The sequence below is a fragment of the Coregonus lavaretus genome, assembly GCF_964263955.1.
Source record: "Coregonus lavaretus genome assembly, chromosome: 14".
NCBI classification, from domain to species: Eukaryota; Metazoa; Chordata; class Actinopteri; order Salmoniformes; family Salmonidae; genus Coregonus; species Coregonus lavaretus.
This window is the reverse complement of record NC_140001.1, coordinates 44,480,570-44,501,538: the sequence shown is the minus strand read 5'-3', so window position 1 is coordinate 44,501,538 and position 20,969 is coordinate 44,480,570. Positions and strand designations below refer to the sequence as shown.

Genomic DNA, 20,969 nt, shown 5'->3' with positions numbered 1-20,969 from the left:
CGCTCCTAGTGGCCGCGGACTTTAATGCAGGGAAACTTACATCCGTTCTACCTCATTTCTACCAGCATGTTAAATGTGCAGCCAGAGGGAAAATAAACTCTAGACCACCTTTACTCCACACACAGAGACGCATACAAAGCTCTCCCTCGCCCTCCATTTGGCAAATCTGACCATAATTCTATCCTCCTGATTCCTGCTTATAAGCTAAAACTAAAGCAGGAAGCACCAGTGACTCGGTTAATAAGGAAGTCGTCAGATGATGCAGATGCTGAACTACAGGACTGTTTTGCTAGCACAGACTGGAATATGTTACAGGATTCTTCCAATGGCATAGAGGAGTACACTACATCAGTCGCTGGCTTCATCAATAAGTGCATCGATGACGTCGTTCCCACAGTGACCATACGTACATACCCCAACCAGAAGCCATGGATTACAGGCAACATTGAGCTAAAGGGTAGAGCTGCCACTTTCAAGGAGCAGGACTTTAACCCGGACGTTTATAACATCCCGCCATGCCCGCCGACGAACCATCAAACAGGCAAAGAGTCAATACAGGACTAAGATTGAGTCGTACTGCATCGGCTCCGACGCTCGGCAGATGTAGCAGGGCTTGCAAACTATTACAGACTACAAAGGGAAGCACAGCCGCGAGCTGCCCAGTGACACGAGCCTACCAGACGAGCTAAATCACTTCTATGCTCGCTTCGAGGCAAGCAACACTGAAGCATGCATGAGAGCATCAGCTGTTCCGGATGACTATGTGATCATGCTCTCCGTAGCCGATGTGAGTAAGACTTTTAAGCAGGTCAACATTCACAAGGCCGCAGGGCCAGACGGATTACCAGGACATGTACTCCGAGCATGCGCTGACCAACTGGCAAGTGTCAACATGTCCCTGACTGAGTCTGTAATACCAACATGTTTCAAGCAGACCACCATAGTCCTTGTGCCCAAGAACACTAAGATAACCTGCCTAAATGACTACTGACCCATAGCACTCATGTCTGTAGCCATGAAGTGCTTTGAAAGGCTGGTCATGGCTCACATCAACACCATTATCCCAGAAACCCTAGACCCACTCCAATATGCATACCGCCCCAACAGATCCACAGATGATGCAATCTTTATTGCACTCCACACTGCCCTTTCCCACCTGGACAAGAGGAACACCTACGTGAGAATGCTATTCATTGACTACAGCTCAGCGTTCAACACCATATTGCCCTCAAAGCTCATCACTAAGCTAAGGACCCTGAGACTAAACACCTCCCTCTGCAACTGGATCCTGGACTTCCTGACGGGCTGCAACCATGTGGTAAGGGTAGGTAACAACACATCTGCCACGCTGATCCTCAACACTGGGGCCCCTGAGGGGTGCGTGCTCAGTCCCCTCCTGTACTCCCTGTTCACCCATGACTGCATGGCCAGGCACGACTCCAACACCAACGATGAGACAGCCTATAGGCAGGAGGTCAGAGACCTGGCCGTGTGGTGCCAGGATAACAACCTCTCCCTCAACTTGATCAAGACAAAGGAGATGATTGTGGACTACAGGGAAAAAAAAGAGGACTGAGCACGCCCCCATTCTCATCGACAGGGCTGTAGTGGAACAGGTTGAGAGCTTCAAGTTCCTTGATGTCCACATCACCAACAAACTATCATGGTCCAAACACACCAAGACAGTCGTGAAGAGGGCACGACAAAGCCTATTCCCCCTCAGGAGACTGAAAAGATTTGGCATGGGTCCTCAGATCCTCAAAATGTTCTACAGCTGCACCATCGAGAGCATCCTGACTGGTTGCATCACTGCCTGGGAGACTAGTCAGGATCGAGGGAAAGATGAACGGAGCAAAGCACCGAGAGATCCTTGATGAAATCCTGCTCCAGAGCGCTCAGGACCTCAGACTGGGGCTTTGGTTCAACTTCCAACAGGACAACAACCCTAAGCACACAGCCAAGACAACGCAGGAGTGGCTTCGGGACAAGTCTCTGAATGTCCTTGAGTGGCCCAGCCAGAGCCCGGACTTGAACCCGATCAAACATCTCTGGAGAGACCTGAAAATAGCTGTGCAGCGACGCTCCCCATCCAACCTGACAGAGCTTGAGAAGAATGAGAGAAACTCCACAAATATAGGTGTGCCAAGCTTGTAGCGTCATATCCAAGAAGACTCAAGGCTGTAATCGCTGCCAAAGGTGCTTCAACAAAGTACTGAGTAAAGGGTCTGAATACTTATGTAAATGTGTTATTTCATATATTTTTTGCTAACATTTCTACAAATCTGTTTTGCTTTGTCATTATGGGGTAGTGTGTGTAGATTGATGAGGGGAAAAAACAATTTAATCCATTTTAGAATAAGGCTGTAACGTAACACAATGTGGAAAAAGTCAAGGGGTCTGAATACTTTCCAAGAATTCATTCATTATTATTTCCTCTATCCCTCCTTACGACTCTCCCTCTCTGGCTTTCTCTTTGCCTTTCTCCCCTGTTTGAGGAGGCAGTACAAGTGATACCACAGTTGAAACATTCTCTCCTTCCCATACTCCCCACTCCCTCTCTTCTATATCGCTATTAAACTACATGGCTGGGTGTCTAGTTATGTCAATCATCAATCTCTTTCTGGCATTAGTCTGTTTCTGAAGATTTCTTTCAACATTATCAAATCAAAAGAAAAATTATTGCCTTCCTTGGTATCTTTCTTATCTATTTCCTCTCCCCATTTTCTCCTTCAGCCAGTGGATGAGCTGCGGACTGTTGTGTTTGAGATGTTAAAAAAGAAGGAAGAGACACAAGGTAATGATTAAGGCCGCAACATCCCTATTAACAATGACTATCTGAATCTTTCCTCGCGTCCTCTCGCCTCAGTCTCAAAACGTGTTGGAGAAGGTCTGAGGGTAGGGACAGTGGATCTTCTCCTCCAATACGTTTGAGAAGGATGCGAGGAATTATTATTTGAGATAGAGGTTCGAACCAGTGTTCTGTCTGAGCTCTGAGGTTGATTCCCCATCTGAACTGTATACCCCTAAAAGGTTCAGCTCACTGGTGTGCCATTTTACACTTGTTTTAGATACATTAAGCATCAATACGTCAAGGGAAATATAGTATTCTTTCTAACAAAGATATCTACATTTATTTCGGGATGTTGTGTATCCCTGGAAATAATCAGAATTAATGTAAACATAACAGTTTTGAAAACAAAGCTTGTCCCAAAAAAGTGGTCTCTTAGCACAACTTACCCCGTTTATGGGGTAAATTGAGCATAGGGACAGGGTAAGCAGAGGGACACATTTAAAACACGTTTAACATAGGCTCAGGCCCTGGTGTAACATCATATCCCAGTGATAATGCCTTGCATTAAGCCTGGGAAGAAAACACTTCAATTGTGGCCTAGAGGGGGCAAACCCAAATGAGGAAGGCATTTTTCCTCATTTGTACTTCACGAATGCAAGGTGTCTTCAAACTACTATGCATATTATGCATAAAACTGAACAAATGTAATAATTTGTATGGGGTATATTGATTAGCCATTGGCTAAACTTACCCCTGGCTAAATGGCACCATTTACCCCAAAGCAACCATTTTTACTATATTAGCCCACACAGCTAAAGGATGCACTTTCATGCTCGGTTTAGGACCTCACATTGTTGCTTATAGAGACCCCAACGGATGTATAAAACAATCTTAAAACGATCTACTTTGGTTTAGAAACCTATAACACAATAGATTTATTTGACTTTGTGAAAATGTGTTTTTTTGGGCCTAACTTGAGTGTGTTGAATTTGGTTAACAAAAAATGTAATTGTATTTTTTGCTACGTGTGGCTTATTTGATCGACTAGACGCTTCGTAATGCTTAGGTTTTTACGAGTGTACCCATACACTGATTGTACAAAACATTAAGGACACCTTCCTAATATTGAGTTGCACCCCCCCCCCCCCCCTCCTTTTGCCCTCAGAACAGACTCAATTTGTCAGGGCATGGACTCTACAAGGTGTTGAAAGCGTTCCACAGGGATGCTGGCCCATGTTGACTCCAATGCTTCCCACAGTTTTGTCAAGTTGGCTGGATGTCCTTTGGGTGGTGGACCATTGTTGATACACACGGAAAACTGTTGAGGGTGAAAAACCCAGCAGCGTTGCAGTTCTTGACACACAAACATGTTATCACACTCAACAGTAGCCTGTTTCTTCCTTTAGAATCCATTTAAATGATACCTTTTCCTAAATATTTGTGTCTCAACTCCCCTACAGCAGACAATGTGACTTTTTAAAGGCATTTTCCCCTACGTTCGCAGAAATCGCATTGGTGGTAGTAAATGCTGTACATGTCGGCTCAAGCGTAAATTACCTTTAAAAGTCTTCTAGTATGTTGAGCTACAGTGGGGAGAACAAGTATTTGATACACTGCCGATTTTGCAGGTTTTCCTACTTACAAAGCATGTAGAGGTTTGTCATTTTTATCATAGGTACACTTCAACTGTGAGAGACGGAATCTAAAACAAAAATCCAGAAAATCACATTGTATGATTTTTAAGTAATTAATTTGCATTTTATTGCATGACATAAGTATTTGATCACCTACCAACCAGTAAGAATTCCGGCTCTCACAGACCTGTTAGTTTTTCTTTAAGAAGCCCTCCTGTTCTCCACTCATTACCTGTATTAACTGCACCTGTTTGAACTCGTTACCTGTATAAAAGACACTTGTCCACACACTCAATCAAACAGACTCCAACCTCTCCACAATGGCCAAGACCAGAGAGCTGTGTAAGGACATCAGAGATAAAATTGTAGACCTGCACAAGGCTGGGATGGGCTACAGGACAATAGGCAAGCAGCTTGGTGAGAAGGCAACAACTGTTGGCGCAATTATTAGAAAATGGAAGAAGTTCAAGATGACGGTCAATCACCCTCGGTCTGGGGCTCCATGCAAGATCTCACCTCGTGGGGCATCAATGATCATGAGGAAGGTGATGGATCAGCCCAGAACTACACAGCAGGACCTGGTCAATGACCTGAAGAGAGCTGGGACCACAGTCTCAAAGAAAACCATTAGTAACACACTACGCCGTCATGGATTAAAATACTGCAGCGCATGCAAGGTCCCCCTGCTCAAGCCAGCGCATGTCCAGGCCCGTCTGAAGTTTGCCAATGACCATCTGGATGATCCAGAGGAGGAATGGGAGAAGGTCATGTGGTCTGATGAGACAAAAATAGAGCTTTTTGGTCTAAACTCCATTCGCCGTGTTTGGAGGAAGAAGAAGGATGAGTACAACCCCAAGAACACCATCCCAACCGTGAAGCATGGAGGTGGAAACATAATTCTTTGGGGATGCTTTTCTGCAAAGGGGACAGGACGACTGCACCGTATTGAGGGGAGGATGGATGGGGCCATGTATCGCGAGATCTTGGCCAACAACCTCCTTCCCTCAGTAAGAGCATTGAAGATGGGTTGTGGCTGGGTCTTCCAGGATGACAACGACCCGAAACACACAACCAGGGCAACTAAGGAGTGGCTCCGTATGAAGCATCTCAAGGTCCTTGAGTGGCCTAGCCAGTCTCCAGACCTGAACCCAATAGAAAATCTTTGGAGGAAGCTGAAAGTCCGTATTGCCCAGCGACAGCCCCGAAACCTGAAGGATCTGGAGAAGGTCTGTATGGAGGAGTGGGCCAAAATCCCTGCTGCAGTGTGTGCAAACCTGGTCAAGACCTTCAGGAAACGTATGATCTCTGTAATTGCAAACAAAGGTTTTTGTACCAAATATTAAGTTCTGCTTTTCTGATGGATCAAATACTTATGTCATGCAATAAAATGCAAATGAATTACTTAAAAATCATACAATGTGATTTTCTGGATTTTTGTTTTAGATTCCGTCTCTCACAGTTGAAGTGTACCTATGATAAAAATTACAGACCTCTACATGCTTTGTAAGTAGGAAAACCTGCAAAATCGGCAGTGTATCAAATACTTGTTCTCCCTACTGTATAATGCGCATTGAATTGAATCCTGGCCATGGTTGTTCCTGCCAAAACCAGCACCTGGATCTGGACACACTGCTGTGCACAGGGTTTTCTCTTTCTGTTTTGACCCTACCAGGGCTGAGCTGCTTGAACATTTAAAAAGTTCAGATAATTTTGCTTCTGAAAAAGAGCATGCTTTAACTAAGTTGTTTCGTCATGGCATTTGACTGCTGACTACTATCCCTTGGGTATTGTTATAGTGTAGGGTTGAATATTTTCCCTGTATTTTACAAATGTTCCATCCCGAGAATAAATCACTTTTCTCCCGGGTAACCCGGTATTTCCTGCCAAAACTGGAAGTGTCATTCAAAAGCATTATAAAGCATATAAATATGCCTAGATTTGATTAGGGCTTTGATCAGTATTAAAATTCAAACCTGATGCTACCTGAGCCTGAGGAGACATATATTAAATAGAATTTATGAGCCCTACATTTAACGACATTTAATGAGGCCAATTCTGATTATTGTGCTGTTATCCAAGACATATGTGATACAGGCTACTGCACATTACGCATGACAGAAAAACATAAAAGCCCATAGATGTAGCTAGCTGTATGCTCTCTTGGGTAAATAAATGAAACTAGCTCCAGTAGGCTAATCTTCTGAGTGTCAACTGTATTACTGTACTGTATTACTGTACGAGTGGCGCAGTGGTCTAAGGCACTGCATCGCAGTGCTAGCTGTGCCACTAGAGATCCTGGTTCGAATCCAGGCTCTGTCGTAGCCGGCCGCGACCGGGAGACCCATGGGGCGGCGCACAATTGGCCCAGCGTCGTCCAGGGTAGGGGAGGGAATGGCCGGCAGGGATGTAGCTCAGTTGGTAAACCATGGCGTTTGCAATGCCAGAGTTGTGGGTTCTATTCCCACGGGGGGCCAGTATGATTTTTATTATATATATATATATATATATATATATATACAAAAAAATAAAAATAAATAATGTATGCACTCACTAACTGTAAGTCGCTCTGGATAAGAGCGTCTGCTAAATGACTAAAATGTAAATGTATTGTATTATACTTTATTATATGGACTGGAATTACGCACATCGTTCAAACCATGATAAAGCAGAAGAGAACATGTGATTCTGGTGCAGCACATGCGGCCTACAATGTTACAAGTATAGGCTAGCAAATTAGATTATATATTATAATAGGGCCTAATTGTATAATTAGTAGGCTGACGCATAATTACAGTGCCTTCGGAAAGTATTCAGACCCCTTGACTTTTTACACATTTTGTTACGTTACAGCCTTATTCTAAAATTAATTAAATAGTTTTTTTCCCCCTCATCAATCTACACACAATACCCCATAATTACAAAGTAAAAACAGGTTTTTAGACATTTTTGCTCAAAAAATGAAATATTACATTTACATAAGTATTCAGACCCTTTACTCAGTACTTTGTTGAAGCACCTTTGGCAGCGATTACGGCCTCGAGTCGTCTTGGGTATGACGCAGCAAGCTTGGCACACCTGTATTTGGGGAGTGTCTCCCATTCTTCTCTGCAGATCCTCTCAAGCTCTGTCAGGTTGGATGGGGAGCGTTGCTGCACAGTTATTTTCAGGTCTCTCCAGAGATGTTCGATCGGGTTCAAGTCCGGGCTCTGGCTGGGCCACTCAAGATCATTCAGAGACTTGTCCCGAAGCCACTCCTGCGTTGTCTTGCTCCGTTCATCTTTGCCTCGATCCCGACTAGTCTCCCAGTCCCTGCCGCTGAAAAACATCCCCACAGCATAATGCTGCCACCACCATGCTTCACCGTAAGGATGGTGCCAGGTTTCTTCCAGACGGGACGCTTGGCATTCAGGCCAAAGAGTTCAATCTTGGTTTCATCAGACCAGAGAATCTTGTTTCTCATGGTCTGAGAGTCTTTAGGTGCCTTTTGCAAACTCCAAGCGAAGTTTTACTGAGGAGTGGCTTCTGTCTGGCCACTCTACCATAAAGGCCTGATTGGTGGAGTGCTGCAGAGATGGCTGTCCTTCTGGAAGGTTCTCCCATCTCCACAGAGGAACTCTAGAGCTCTGCCAGAGTGACCATCGGGTTCTTGGTCACCTCCATGACCAAGGCCCTTCTCCCCTGATTGCTCAGTTTGGCCGGGGGGCCAGCTCTAGGAAGAGTATTGGTGGTTCCAAACTTCTTCCATTTAAGAATGATGGAGGCCACTGTGTTCTTGGGGACCTTCCCCAGATCTGTGCCTCGACATAATCCTGTCTCGGAGCTCTACGGACAATTCCTTCGACCTCATGGCTTGGTTTTTGCTTTGACATGCACTGTCAACTGTAAATTGGGAGGCCTCTTTATCTTGGTTTCTCAGTTGTCTGTAGACAGTTCTCCTTGTCCTTGTTGTCTGGTCTTAACTCTTACTCCCATTGCTAAATAGTAGCTCAATGTCATAGTCTTTACTGGTCCTACACTCACACATTCTAACACATTTCACACAGTTTCAGGGTGTAATAATTAGTCATTAATAATTATTCTATCAATTTCCTTTGATGAAATATTACACACATGCCTACAAAATATATGTTGTTATAGAAATGAATCACACACATTGAAGCATATAAGCTGATTTGCATATAAAAACATTAAAGCCTGCAACATCGGTTAACTAGTACATCATACTTAAAACAAGACTTTAATACACAAAATATCATTACAATAACTTTTAAACTAGAGATTTATAGATCTGAATCGTCGTCGTCCTCCACCAAGCCTGGTGGGTCATATTCTTCATTCCTTAGGTCGGAGTCCGGGATTGGGCCGTATCTCACCATCTGTTGGGAAACTGCATTCTCCAACGCCTTGCTCACCAACCCTCGGACACAGGGAATAAGACAACATCCACAAAGAACAAGCATACCCATAGACGCGATTGCCGCACCTAAAATAGTTACAACAATAGTTTTCCATTTACCAAACATGTTATCAAACCAACCAGTCATTGATGTATTCACCCCCCAGTTCTCAACCCATTCTTTACTTAATGCAGTGAGACCTGCCAGTGCTCTAGTTACTGTACCATCTGGGGCTGTATTGTTGGGGATAAACATACAACAATGACCTCCCACCATCTTGTAAATCCGCCCTTCTCTGCTAAAAGCATTTCGAGAACCAAACTATTCTGCAGGTCATGAGTGAGGTGGCGGATAGTTGGCCTGAGATTCTCTTCAATGCATCCCTTGTCTAATTAACAAACCTTTGTAGATGTAATTAATCCAGTCAACATTTTTATCAATTGTAACCCACCAGAAAAACGTTGTTGTAAACCCTTCTCCAATTTGATCTGTGATTCGCATTACTTTGGTGTCTATAACATTGATAATCTCTGGGGTTCATGGTGAATTGTGGTGCCTTAGTATTATCCTTTTTAAGAGTGGTTATTTTAATATCAGAACAATTAGGTGAGGTTTGGTTTGATCCCAAATCTATCACACAAGAGAACATGGTCTGAGGCATAGGTGCAGTTACAAGGGTTGGCCTACCTGTTGAACAGGCAAAACAATTAGTTTGATCCAATGCCCTAGCTGTGTAGTTCATCCACCTTACCCAGAAGTTCTCATTTGAAATTCCTTCTACTTCTCCTTGGTTCATTTCCTGCAAGAGGAAATCTTCTACCCTTGGTGGTTTAGTGCTATTTAGGATTCCTTCTGAGGGCCTTCGAAGGGGTTTTAGTCTATTTGTTGATACCTCTGGTGATAACATTGGATCTACCTGCTGATCTGTCTCGGAGGTGGAAGATTAATTTATCTCCTGAAAAATGAACCTCAAACATATATCTGCCCCGAAATCATCAACACAGGCCCAATAGTTCCTTGCTATGTCATCTTGCATAATTGACTTTACCGTTATCACCAGTTCCGTTTTTACATTTATCATGGGTTTGTTTAATTCCCCATCGGTGTACTGCGTCCATTCCATTCTCATAGTATGTTCCCCAGGTATGTTTAAATACCCTTGCCCAAGGACATGAGCGTTCCCCAGTGCAAATTTATTTACCATACCTTCTAGGACCTAGCTTTCTTGTACACGCCCCCTTCTTACTAAAGCCCCCAAAACCTCCTATCTCTTCATGGGAGAAGTTGAATGGTATCTTGAATCCCCCATCTTGTCCTAAACTAACTTTAACTATTAAAATAATCATTCCCCCAATAGTCTTTCTTGGTTTCAGTATTTCTACGAGATCGAATCAGTGCATCATTTCCCTGTTTAGGTTGACCTGGATTAATCCATAATATGGTTAACATGATGATGCAGCTCAGAGTCCCCCAAAATCCCCAAAACCGCCAACCCAATCCTGTCCCTGACCCACCTGCCTGGTACTTCCCCATACCCACACCTCTATAAACACCCCACAGTGATGAAAGGTCGGGGTTGGGTTTCTTCATTAACAGAGTTTACCCCCGAACCCTAGTGGTGCAGTTCTTCTCTTTTTAACTCTGTGTGTGTTCAACGGTGTTGGCATGTGGGCCTACCTTTTTGCAGTGGGTAACGTGGACCCAAGTGGCTCTCTCAGCTATTCTTATAGCGAAGGCAGTTACCAATAGGACTTGGTATGGTCCCTCCCAGCGTGACTGCTTTCAATCCTTTTTCCTCAACGATTGGATCCACACCGTCTCCAGGTTAAATACTATGAATCACCTTCTCCTTTAATTCTCCTGTAGGACACATTCTTAGACATATGGGTATGGTTAACAAACAATTTTCTCATGTGTTCTGCTAGTGTATTCTCTAGTTCTATGTCTGCCTGTTCTGGTCCTGCCAACTGTGGCATTCTGTAAGGTCTTCCAAACACTTTCTCAAAGGGGGATAACCCATCTTTTTCTGGGGTTACTCTAAATTTCTTCCCTTCACTCCGTGATAACTCTATAAAATCAATTTCCAATTGCTGGAAGGGGTACTTAGCCGGAGGATACTCACCCTGAGGTGCCCTTTGTCTGCCCTGGTGATTATTTTGAGCACAGATAACACATCTTGAACTATATATATATATATATATATATATATATATTCTTTTTTTTCTTCTTTTTTAAAAATAATTAGTCATCCCATATGCAACAAAATGTTGTCTAATCTGCTCTACCATCCATCCCTCCCGTTGACACATGGCTCAGCCCGTGTGTCAATATTGCAGCATATCTAAACAGTAATTTCCGGAGAATTGGTAAACTGTCTTTGACCCATATTCCTTCCTTATTTACTGTGCCTTGCTTCACCCATCTGTGAACTTCCTTAATTGGGGTCCTACTGTAGCTCTCTATAAGTAGATTCGGTAGACTCTGTCTATCGAAACTTCCTCTTTTGACAGCTGACTGGAACCAGAGAAGTGTTTCGACCCTGCTGACAACATTTTGATAATACCTCAACTTACTTCTATCCCTTAAAAGTAATCCAAGATTAGTACAATTGACTAGCAACAGGTATCCCTCATTCAGGGAAAGCTCTCTCTTCTGTTATTTTATGGTTCGAATCATATATATTATTACTAAATTATAAATTTCTTCACACTTTTCACAGTACTATAAATTACCCTCAACTTGGTAAAATAAACCATCTTAAAGTCCTCCTGTCAAAACAGAGTTCAGAGGCCATTGAAATCATTCAACAAACTGTTCCATCCCATAGTATACTAAACATTACCATCATCCTAAATATTTCATAAATGTTACTTATCCCAAGTGTTCATTAAGTCCTCATGACATTTATTCTCATAAGAAATCATGTATACCATAAACTCAGTAAAAACCGAAAAACTCCATAAAATTCACTGTGTGTGCTCCTTCAAAATAACAACCCTTTATAAACATCATACTAGGTGTGTTGTTTTTTATTTGAAAACCCCAATTGAAAAACAGCAACCAAAAATAGCCAGGCCCCACTTAATTTGGTAGCTCACTTTTACGACCTAAATACTGCCTAACTCCACTAAACTTCTCCCCCTATCCCTGGGCAACATTCCAATGAGATAAGCAAATCTCTTTCTCCTGGAAGAGAAATTATTCATTTTGTTAACCTTCAATTACCATTAGTAATCTAAAGATGGTAAGTACACACAAAACATGATACAGATATCCCCAGTCCTAACTCATCAATAATCGTTTGTATCAATCTAATTCCTCATAACTAATCCATAAAACCACTCAAAATTCCTTGAGTATACAATCATTATGTTTAATTGATTACCATTCAGATCATATCCTCTTTAAATCTCACAATGATTATTGAACCCCTAAATCTGCTCTGTGATCCCATATCAAATGATCCATTATCGTTTATTTGATCAACACCTTAGGAAAATCTGTTTCCCCTTCTATTGTTCCTGTCGCCCCTGTAAATGTCATATTTCATTCATTAGCCAATACAATCACATACTCCGTGTAAGTAAGACATTATATTTTATCCCAGGCATCCCCTTAACATAATGCTATAGGAGACTTCCATCAATCCTGGAAGACACTATATAATACCACGTTTCATTAAGTTCACTACATCTTCTAATATAAACCTATAACCCCTTTCTATTAATCTAATGATTTAAACCTGTTGCATTAATTTATTAAAATATAAACCTATTGTTTAATAAATCCACTGTTTGCATTGAACACATCTCTCAGTCTCTCTAGGTATTGACTAATAGTCTCACTGTCTCCCTGCTTACACTCGTGGACTTTGGAGAAGTCGGCATGTCTGTGACAATATACTCTCAGATTATCACAGAGTTGTGCCAATTTATCTCCATAAGCCCCTCCTGCTGCCCACTCTAGAACCGGCGCATTCCCATCTCCGGGAACCCAGTTTCCTCTCACTGCCGCCCAGTCATTTAACACTATCTGTCTGACTGCCCTCTCTAGTTCCCCTGTATTCAGCTTAAAGCTTGTGGTCAGCCCTTCCATATCTCTTCTGAACTGGTGTACCCCCGTCTTAGGGTGGGGTATCCCTTCCACTGCTCTCACTACATCTCTCTGCTTCGTTTACTAAATCCTGGCATTTGTAAATTCTATCCACACACCACCAAAAACAAATAACATATTTGCATACACATAACTAGAAAGCATGAATTTAATGCCATTCTTGCTTAAACAATGCAATTCAACATTTCTCATCACCCAATTTCTATTACTTTTTTTTTCACACAGGAAACCCTGTACAATCTCTATCCTCTATTGCTGACTTTCCATCTAACATTACTTTTCAACATTTCTCAAATCTAATTACCTCTGTTCAACTAAAATTATAGCCACCTCTTATGAAACCCCCAATCTGTCATTGTTTAGAATACAGCAGATATAGGTAACTGTCCTTTCTAAGTAGGCTACAAATAACACCAAACACATGCCGTAGTTGACCAGCATATATTGAATTTATCTCCGTATTATTAATATCCAATGTAGTGATTGACGTTCCTTAATGGAAACCCTAAATTGGCTTTGTACAACATTATATGAATTATGTCTCACCCATGACGTATGTCTACGTTTGGGTGAGCAAGTTAATATATAATTATTATTCCAATTATTATTTTATGAAGTCTCTAGCCTCTCATTCAACACAAATCCCCATCATCAAATATACTCCCAGCAGAACTGAACAAAAAAAAAAAAAAAAAAAACAGACTGATTTCCAGGACACTGCCCCTTTGTTTCTGGCCTCAATATCTCCCCGAGAGTTGGCACTCCCTTAAGGTCTCTCTTACTCCTCTTTTTCTCTCCCAATCTGCTCTTGGTAAACTGCATACTTTTTAAACCTCAATCAGTGTTGCTGTGCCATTCTCCACCCTATCAAAGTATTTTTAACCACTGCCCTCTAACATCTAAGGTTGCTGGGGCCCCTTCATCCCCTGCCAATAGATTAGGTAAGGCTATCAGTGGGTACTGGCCCCCTCCTACTCTCTCATCTCCTGACTCATACGGACTCCCTCCTGAGCTTAGCTCTGAATCCTCCTGTTCCTCTCTTTTCTGTTTCTTTAGATCATTACCACAATTTACATGCATTTGTTTAATCATGGACTCTAGTTTAATTACTCTCTTTTCTGTTTAATTTAGATCATTACCACAATTTACATGCATTTGTTTAATCATGGATTCCAGTTTAATTACATCGTCGCCCAGTAAAGCCATTTTCTTTTTTTTCTTTTTTCCAATTAGGTCCATAATACACATTTCGTTTGTCTCCAATTTCCATGTATTTCTCGTCCCCAGTAAATTCTGGGACCTCTTGTGAGGATTTGCCTCCCATGGCTGGTACTGTTAAAAATCCCTTAGCCACCTCTTCTATATAACAAGTTATTCAAAACAGTTTCACACAACAATTGGAATCACCCCTTCCTGTATATGTAGTCTTGACTAGTCCCCCAGAATTATCTCATACCGTTACGGAGGAATTTATCCCCTCAAATGTAATGTTGACAATTCCGTCAGTCTCATACAACAGAAATGGGTTCTCCCTCTCCTAGTGATCTTAACCGTCCAAATTTACTCAATTATATTAACCCTCTCTTCACTTCACACCCCTCCCTGTATTTCTTTATCCCCGATTATTTGTTGAACATTTACTGTTCTATAATCTACTACAGGTTCTCTGAATGCAGGGTAGTTTCTTTTGGTAATGGCCTATTACCATGAATCGTTACGGACCCACCCTAAGCAATCCCAGACTGCGCCAATTAATGAATAAAGACTACTGACCTTATCCTTGCAGCCGAGATTCAATGTAGGTTTGGATTCCGTCACCGTCTCTGTCATTAATCAGGTGTCCTCTGGCCTGTCTTAACCCTTAATGTCAAAGGGCAGGACTTTTTATTTACGAATGTATCATTCGCCCGTCAACGGTTTTCAGAGTTACCTGGAATGACAGAGGCAGGTATTGGATTCCGGCTCAGAAGGACCAAGCTGTTACGTGAATTATTTAACAAACTATTTCAGTGTCTCTGTGCGTCTTTTGGATTTAAGAAACGGACAGAGTCCCGGTCTGCATAGTCAGAGATTTATTCATTGAGAATTCTGCCATCACAATTTCAGAATCCATCTTTTATACTCACACGTCATACAAAAATCCCTCCCCTCTTTAGGCGGGCTGTAGTTTTCCACTTTAAAACTGCTCTCCTGACCATCAATTCACACATACACACACACACACACACATGCATGCATACACACACACATACAGTGGGGAGAACAAGTATTTGATACACTGCCAATTTTGCAGGTTTTCCTACTTACAAAGCATGTAGAGGTCTGTAATTTTTATCATAGGTACACTTCAACTGTGAGAGACAGAATCTAAAACAAAAATCCAGAAAATCACATTGTATGATTTTTAAGTCATTAATTTGCATTTTATTGCATGACATAAGTATTTGATCACCAACCAACCAGTAAGAATTCTGGCTCTCACAGACCTGTTAGTTTTTCTTTAAGAAGCCCTCCTGTTCTCCACTCATTACCTGTATTAACTGCACCTGTTTGAACTCGTTACCTGTATAAAAGACACCTGTCCACACACTCAATCAAACAGACTCCAACCTCTCCACAATGGCCAAGACCAGAGAGCTGTGTAAGGACATCAGGGATAAAATTGTAGACCTGCACAAGGCTGGGATGGGCTACAGGACAATAGGCAAGCAGCTTGGTGAGAAGGCAACAACTGTTGGCGCAATTATTAGAAAATGGAAGAAGTTCAAGATGACGGTCAATCACACTCGGTCTGGGGCTCCATGCAAGATCTCACCTCGTGGGGCATCAATGATCATGAGGAAGGTGAGGGATCAGCCCAGAACTACACGGCAGGACCTGGTCAATGACTTGAAGAGAGCTGGGACCACAGTCTCAAAGAAAACCATTAGTAACACACTACGCCGTCATGGATTAAAATCCTGCAGCGCACGCAAGGTCCCCCTGCTCAAGCCAGCGCATGTCCAGGCCCGTCTGAAGTTTGCCAATGACCATCTGGATGATCCAGAGGAGGAATGGGAGAAGGTCATGTGGTCTGATGAGACAAAAATATAGCTTTTTGGTCTAAACTCCACTCGCCGTGTTTGGAGGAAGAAGAAGGATGAGTACAACCCCAAGAACACCATCCCAACCGTGAAGCATGGAGGTGGAAACATCATTCTTTGGGGATTCTTTTCTGCAAAGGGGACAGGACGACTGCACCGTATTGAGGGGAGGATGGATGGGGCCTTGTATCGCGAGATCTTGGCCAACAACCTCCTTCCCTCAGTAAGAGCATTGAAGATGGGTCGTGGCTGGGTCTTCCAGCATGACAACGACCCGAAACACACAGCCAGGGCAACTAAGGAGTGGCTCCGTAAGAAGCATCTCAAGGTCCTGGAGTGGCCTAGCCAGTCTCCAGACCTGAACCCAATAGAAAATCTTTGGAGGGAGCTGAAAGTCCGTATTGCCCAGCGACAGCCCCGAAACCTGAAGGATCTGGAGAAGGTCTGTATGGAGGAGTGGGCCAAAATCCCTGCTGCAGTGTGTGCAAACCTGGTCAAGACCTACAGGAAACGTATGATCTTTGTAATTGCAAAGAAAGGTTTCTGTACCAAATATTAAGTTCTGCTTTTCTGATGTATCAAATACTTATGTCATGCAATAAAATGCAAATTAATTACTTAAAAATCATACAATGTTATTTTCTGGATTTTTGTTTTAGATTCCGTCTCTCACAGTTGAAGTGTGCCTATGATAAAAAGTACAGACCTCTACATGCTTTGTAAGTCGGAAACACTGCCGATTTTGCAGGTTATCAAATACTTGTTCTCCCCACTGTACATACACACACATGCATTCCTTAGTTATCGCTGTCCTCATACTCCTTAAAAACCCTAACCGTTTCTCTCCTCCCTAAATTGGGAGGCCTCTTTATCTTGGTTTCTCAGTTGTCTGTAGACAGTTCTCCTTGTCCTTTGTTGTCTGGTGTAACTCTTACTCCCATTGCTAAATAGAGCTCAATGTCATAGTCTTTACTGGTCCTACACTCTCACATTCTAACACATTTCACACAGTTTCAGGGTGTAATAATTAGTCATTAATAATTATTCTATCACATACATACTGTATATCGATCTAGAACAGGATTATCTATTTTGGATGCAATTTGAATGGAGTTGATGGAGAGAGAAAGACAGAAAGTGCACTGATTTTAAAGGAACAATATTCGAGTGATAGGCTGTTTTAAAACTCTGTAGCTGCAATTATATATATATTTTAAATATTTACAATAAAAAGAATAAGGTGACCCCAGTTAGCCAGATGGAGCTGGGTGAATTAGACGCGCATTCGGTCTTTATATTACTGTAGCATAGTCTATGCTGCAGCAAATGTAGGCCTACCTGTCACAAAAAAAAAGGTAACCATGATGAGATGATAGGTCTACATGCATTGTGAACTGTGCTCCATACTGACATGGGTCTGTCCTCACCCTAAGCGTTGATTCATCATGAAGAGGCCATAGAGAAGCCAGATTTAGACATTGCATGTAATTTAAAAGTTCCATTTCACGCCATGCTGTTCATATAAATAATTTATTATAATTTACTGGTTTCTCGCAGTTATTTATCCTGCGAAAAGGGAGCGGTTTTGGCCTGAAAATCTCGATAACCATGTTCCCGCCATTCAACCCTATTATAGTGGCGACACATATTACCAGTAAGGCTGTCGGGACACTGGGATTTTCTGTCCAAGAATTTTGAATGGAGCCAATGCTTTTTCAATGGGTGTCAGGACATACAGATATCCAGAAAAAGTCAATGGATGGCTACAGTATATTTGAATTGGGACTAGTAAACTGCAATGCACTTGAACCATTTAGCAGACACTTTTATCTAAAGCGACTTACAGTAGAGTGCATGCATACTTCTCAGGAGTTGACTGCAACTTTATTATTATTATTATTCCTATTACTTCCAGGTAAGTCTCCTGTAGCGTCAGATGGGGCTGAGAAGAAGGATGAAGAGACTGACTCTACACCAGACCCCACGGCCACACCCACAACTGTCAAAGCCCTGATCCGTGGTGACAGAGGAGGATCATCTGTGGTCAAGTACAAGATCACCGCCACTACAGGGTACGTTTGAACTCTCACTGTATGACCTCTGGCCTCACTGTCTCGTTTGACGTTGTCCTGATTGACCTCTCTATGATCCTGTCAGCCATTTTAAAGGTTAAAACTTGTTTTGATGTACAGCCAATTTAACCTAAGCACAGACTTGTATCTGTATCTCTGGCCTTTCTGGGCCCTGCCTGGAGTTTACATACACCGACTAGGGCTTCATTTTATGCCACATATTTGTGCCCAGCCACTACATACAGTACATACAACAAGTAGTCAGGTTGGTGCATGTCCCGTATTCAAATCCATCACGATGTCTTTGTCCGAGTTGGCATCCTATTCCCTATATAGTGCACTACTTTTGACCAGAGTTGCTATTTCAAATCATCACCATCTGTATGTACTGTAACCTGTTCTCTCTGATTTTTCCCACCCGCAGTGGCTTCAGGAGCCAGCAGAGGGAGCTGGCGGTGGCCCGCGTGGTGGACGGACAGGAGCTGAGGTTCTTCACCCCCGTCAGGCGCTCTGTGAGGATCGAGAAGTCTGCGCTCCGCTACCCCGCCTCCCTCCAGGAGCACGACATCTGTGTTGCCTCCTTCAATGACCTGATGGCCCAGGAGGAGGAGCGGGAAGGAGAGAGGGAGGGAGACGGAGAGGATGATGGCAGCTCCGGGCCCACCCCGAATGGCCATCTGTACGTGTACAGAGAGAACGAGGCACTGAGAGACAAAGTCAACATCCAGCTGGTCTACGCTGAAGAAGACGACTAAGGGCTATATCCTAATACTCTGATGTGGCTTCCTCTCCTGGTTTCCTCTTAGCCTATCAATCCTGATCTAATAGTACAGGAATAGGTGAAAGGGTGGTGGTGGATGATGCCCATTCACCCTCTAGGAATGTAGCTTTCAACTGTCCAGTTGTTTGCCTTCAGTGCAGGGTCACAGTGTTGTGTTTGAGGCCACCTAAAGCGAGACTGATTCAAGACCGAGACCAGATCAATGCGAGTCCAATTCAAGACCACGATTGTAATTGTGTCAAATCGCCACCATAATAAGAGTTCAAAATGTTCAATATTTCAGAAGACCAGGGGTTCGTAAACGTTTTCAGGCTTGGACCCAAATGAGAAATTCATTGTTTTCCTGGGACCCAAGCTCTTGAAAACATGCCCCCTTTTGGGGGTCCTAAGCGAGATTTGGTTTGGGGGCCCCCTCTTGACTGCTGAGAGAAATTGAAGTTTTAAACTTAATTTCCTGCAATTCTACAAATTTTGCAAATGAGGAGAGAAAATGCTCCAGTTTTACAGCAAATGTTTTTACAAGTCTAGACATTTTGCCATGGGGCTGAGAAAATGTTAAAAATTTATAACGAATTTCATGCAATTCTACTCATTTTGCCATGGGACAGAGATAAAAAAAATCGACATTTTAAAGCACATTTCTGCAATTCTACCCATTTTGCCATTGGGTGGAGAGAAATCTTTGCCGTTTTAAAGCTAATTTATTATGCCATGACTGAGTTACAAATTATTTTTTTAACATACTTTAAGATTTTTTTTTTTTTTTTTTATAAATACATTTTACCTTTATTTAACTAGGCAAGTCAGTTAAGAACAAATTCTTATTTACAATGACGGCCTACACTGGCCAAACCCGGACAACGCTGGGCCAATTGTGCGCCGCCCTATGGGACTCCCAATCACGGCCGGTTGTGATACAGCCTGGAATCGAACCAGGGGGTCTGTAGTGACACCTCAAGCACCGAGATGCAGTGCCTTAGACCGCTGCGCCACTCGGGAGCTGCTTTAGACATTCAGAATGGTGGAAAAAATGCATGTAGAGGGCAAATAAAGAGCCACTACAATGATCCCTAACCCAAATGGGTCTATAATAGATAAAGACAAAATGTTGAGGATATTTTCCAAGGAAAGTAAAGGACCCTAATGTTACGAGTAAAGTAGGAAGGCCAGGTTTCAATAAGATATTGTGTCATGAAAGGAGTGTGGATATTTGGCCAAGCAAAGCGGTTTTACGACTGATTGAATGGGAGCTGATAATTAAGGTTTTTACTCCACTGGTCTCCAGAAGAAATGAGGAGTCCTCATTGTCCGAGACCGAGTCAAGGCCGAGTAAAAATGTACACGACCAAGACACACAATATGTGGTTTTGAGACAGAGATTGGTCTCTAGGACTAAAACACTGCAGGGTCGTATTCATCAGTAGCAGTGGATGGGTAAAATCACTGGGGAAGCCAGAAAAAAAAGTCATATTACAACCTATGTGTTGTTATAATTGCATGTGTATGTGTGTATATATATATATATATATATATATATATATATATATATATATATATATATATATATGTATATGTATATGTATATATATATATATATATATATATATACACACACACACACAGTGCATTCGGAAAGTATTCAGACCCCTTGACTTGACTTTTTCACATTTTGTTATGTTAGTCTTATTCTAAAATGGATTAAATGGATTTTTCCCCTCATCAATCTATACACAATACCCCATAATGACAAAGCAAAAACAGGTTTTTGAATTTTTTTGCAAATTTATACAAAAAATAAACTGAAATATTATATTTACATTAGTATTCAGACCCTTTACTCAGTACTTTTTTGAAGCACCTTTGGCAGTGATTACAGCCTTGAGTCTTCTTGGGTATGATGCTACAAGCTTGGCACACCTGTATTTGGATCCTCTCAAGCTCTGTCAGGTTGGATGGGGAGCGTCGCTGCACAACTATTTTCAGGTCTCTCCAGAGATGTGTGATCGGGTTCAAGTCCGGGCTCTGGCTGGGTCACTCATGGACATTGAGAGACTTGTCCCGAAGCCACTCCTGCGTTGTCTTGGTTGTGTGCTTAGGG

The 20,969-nt window shown here is 42.4% G+C and overlaps 1 protein-coding gene across 1 annotated transcript in view; it reads left to right on the top strand.

Annotated features, from left to right (window-relative positions):
• The window catches only part of LOC311141147 (uncharacterized protein), a gene marked incomplete at both ends in the record, with an annotated part of 40,752 nt that extends 21,907 nt beyond the window's left edge, over positions 1-18,845 (top strand). Inside the window, 3 exons of the mRNA XM_084176400.1 lie at positions 2,734-2,794; positions 17,934-18,090; positions 18,515-18,845. Of these exons, the coding sequence (XP_084032526.1) occupies positions 2,734-2,794; positions 17,934-18,090; positions 18,515-18,845 (549 nt within the window). The remainder of the gene's footprint in view (positions 1-2,733; positions 2,795-17,933; positions 18,091-18,514) is intronic.
• Positions 18,846-20,969: the final 2,124 nt, after the last annotated feature.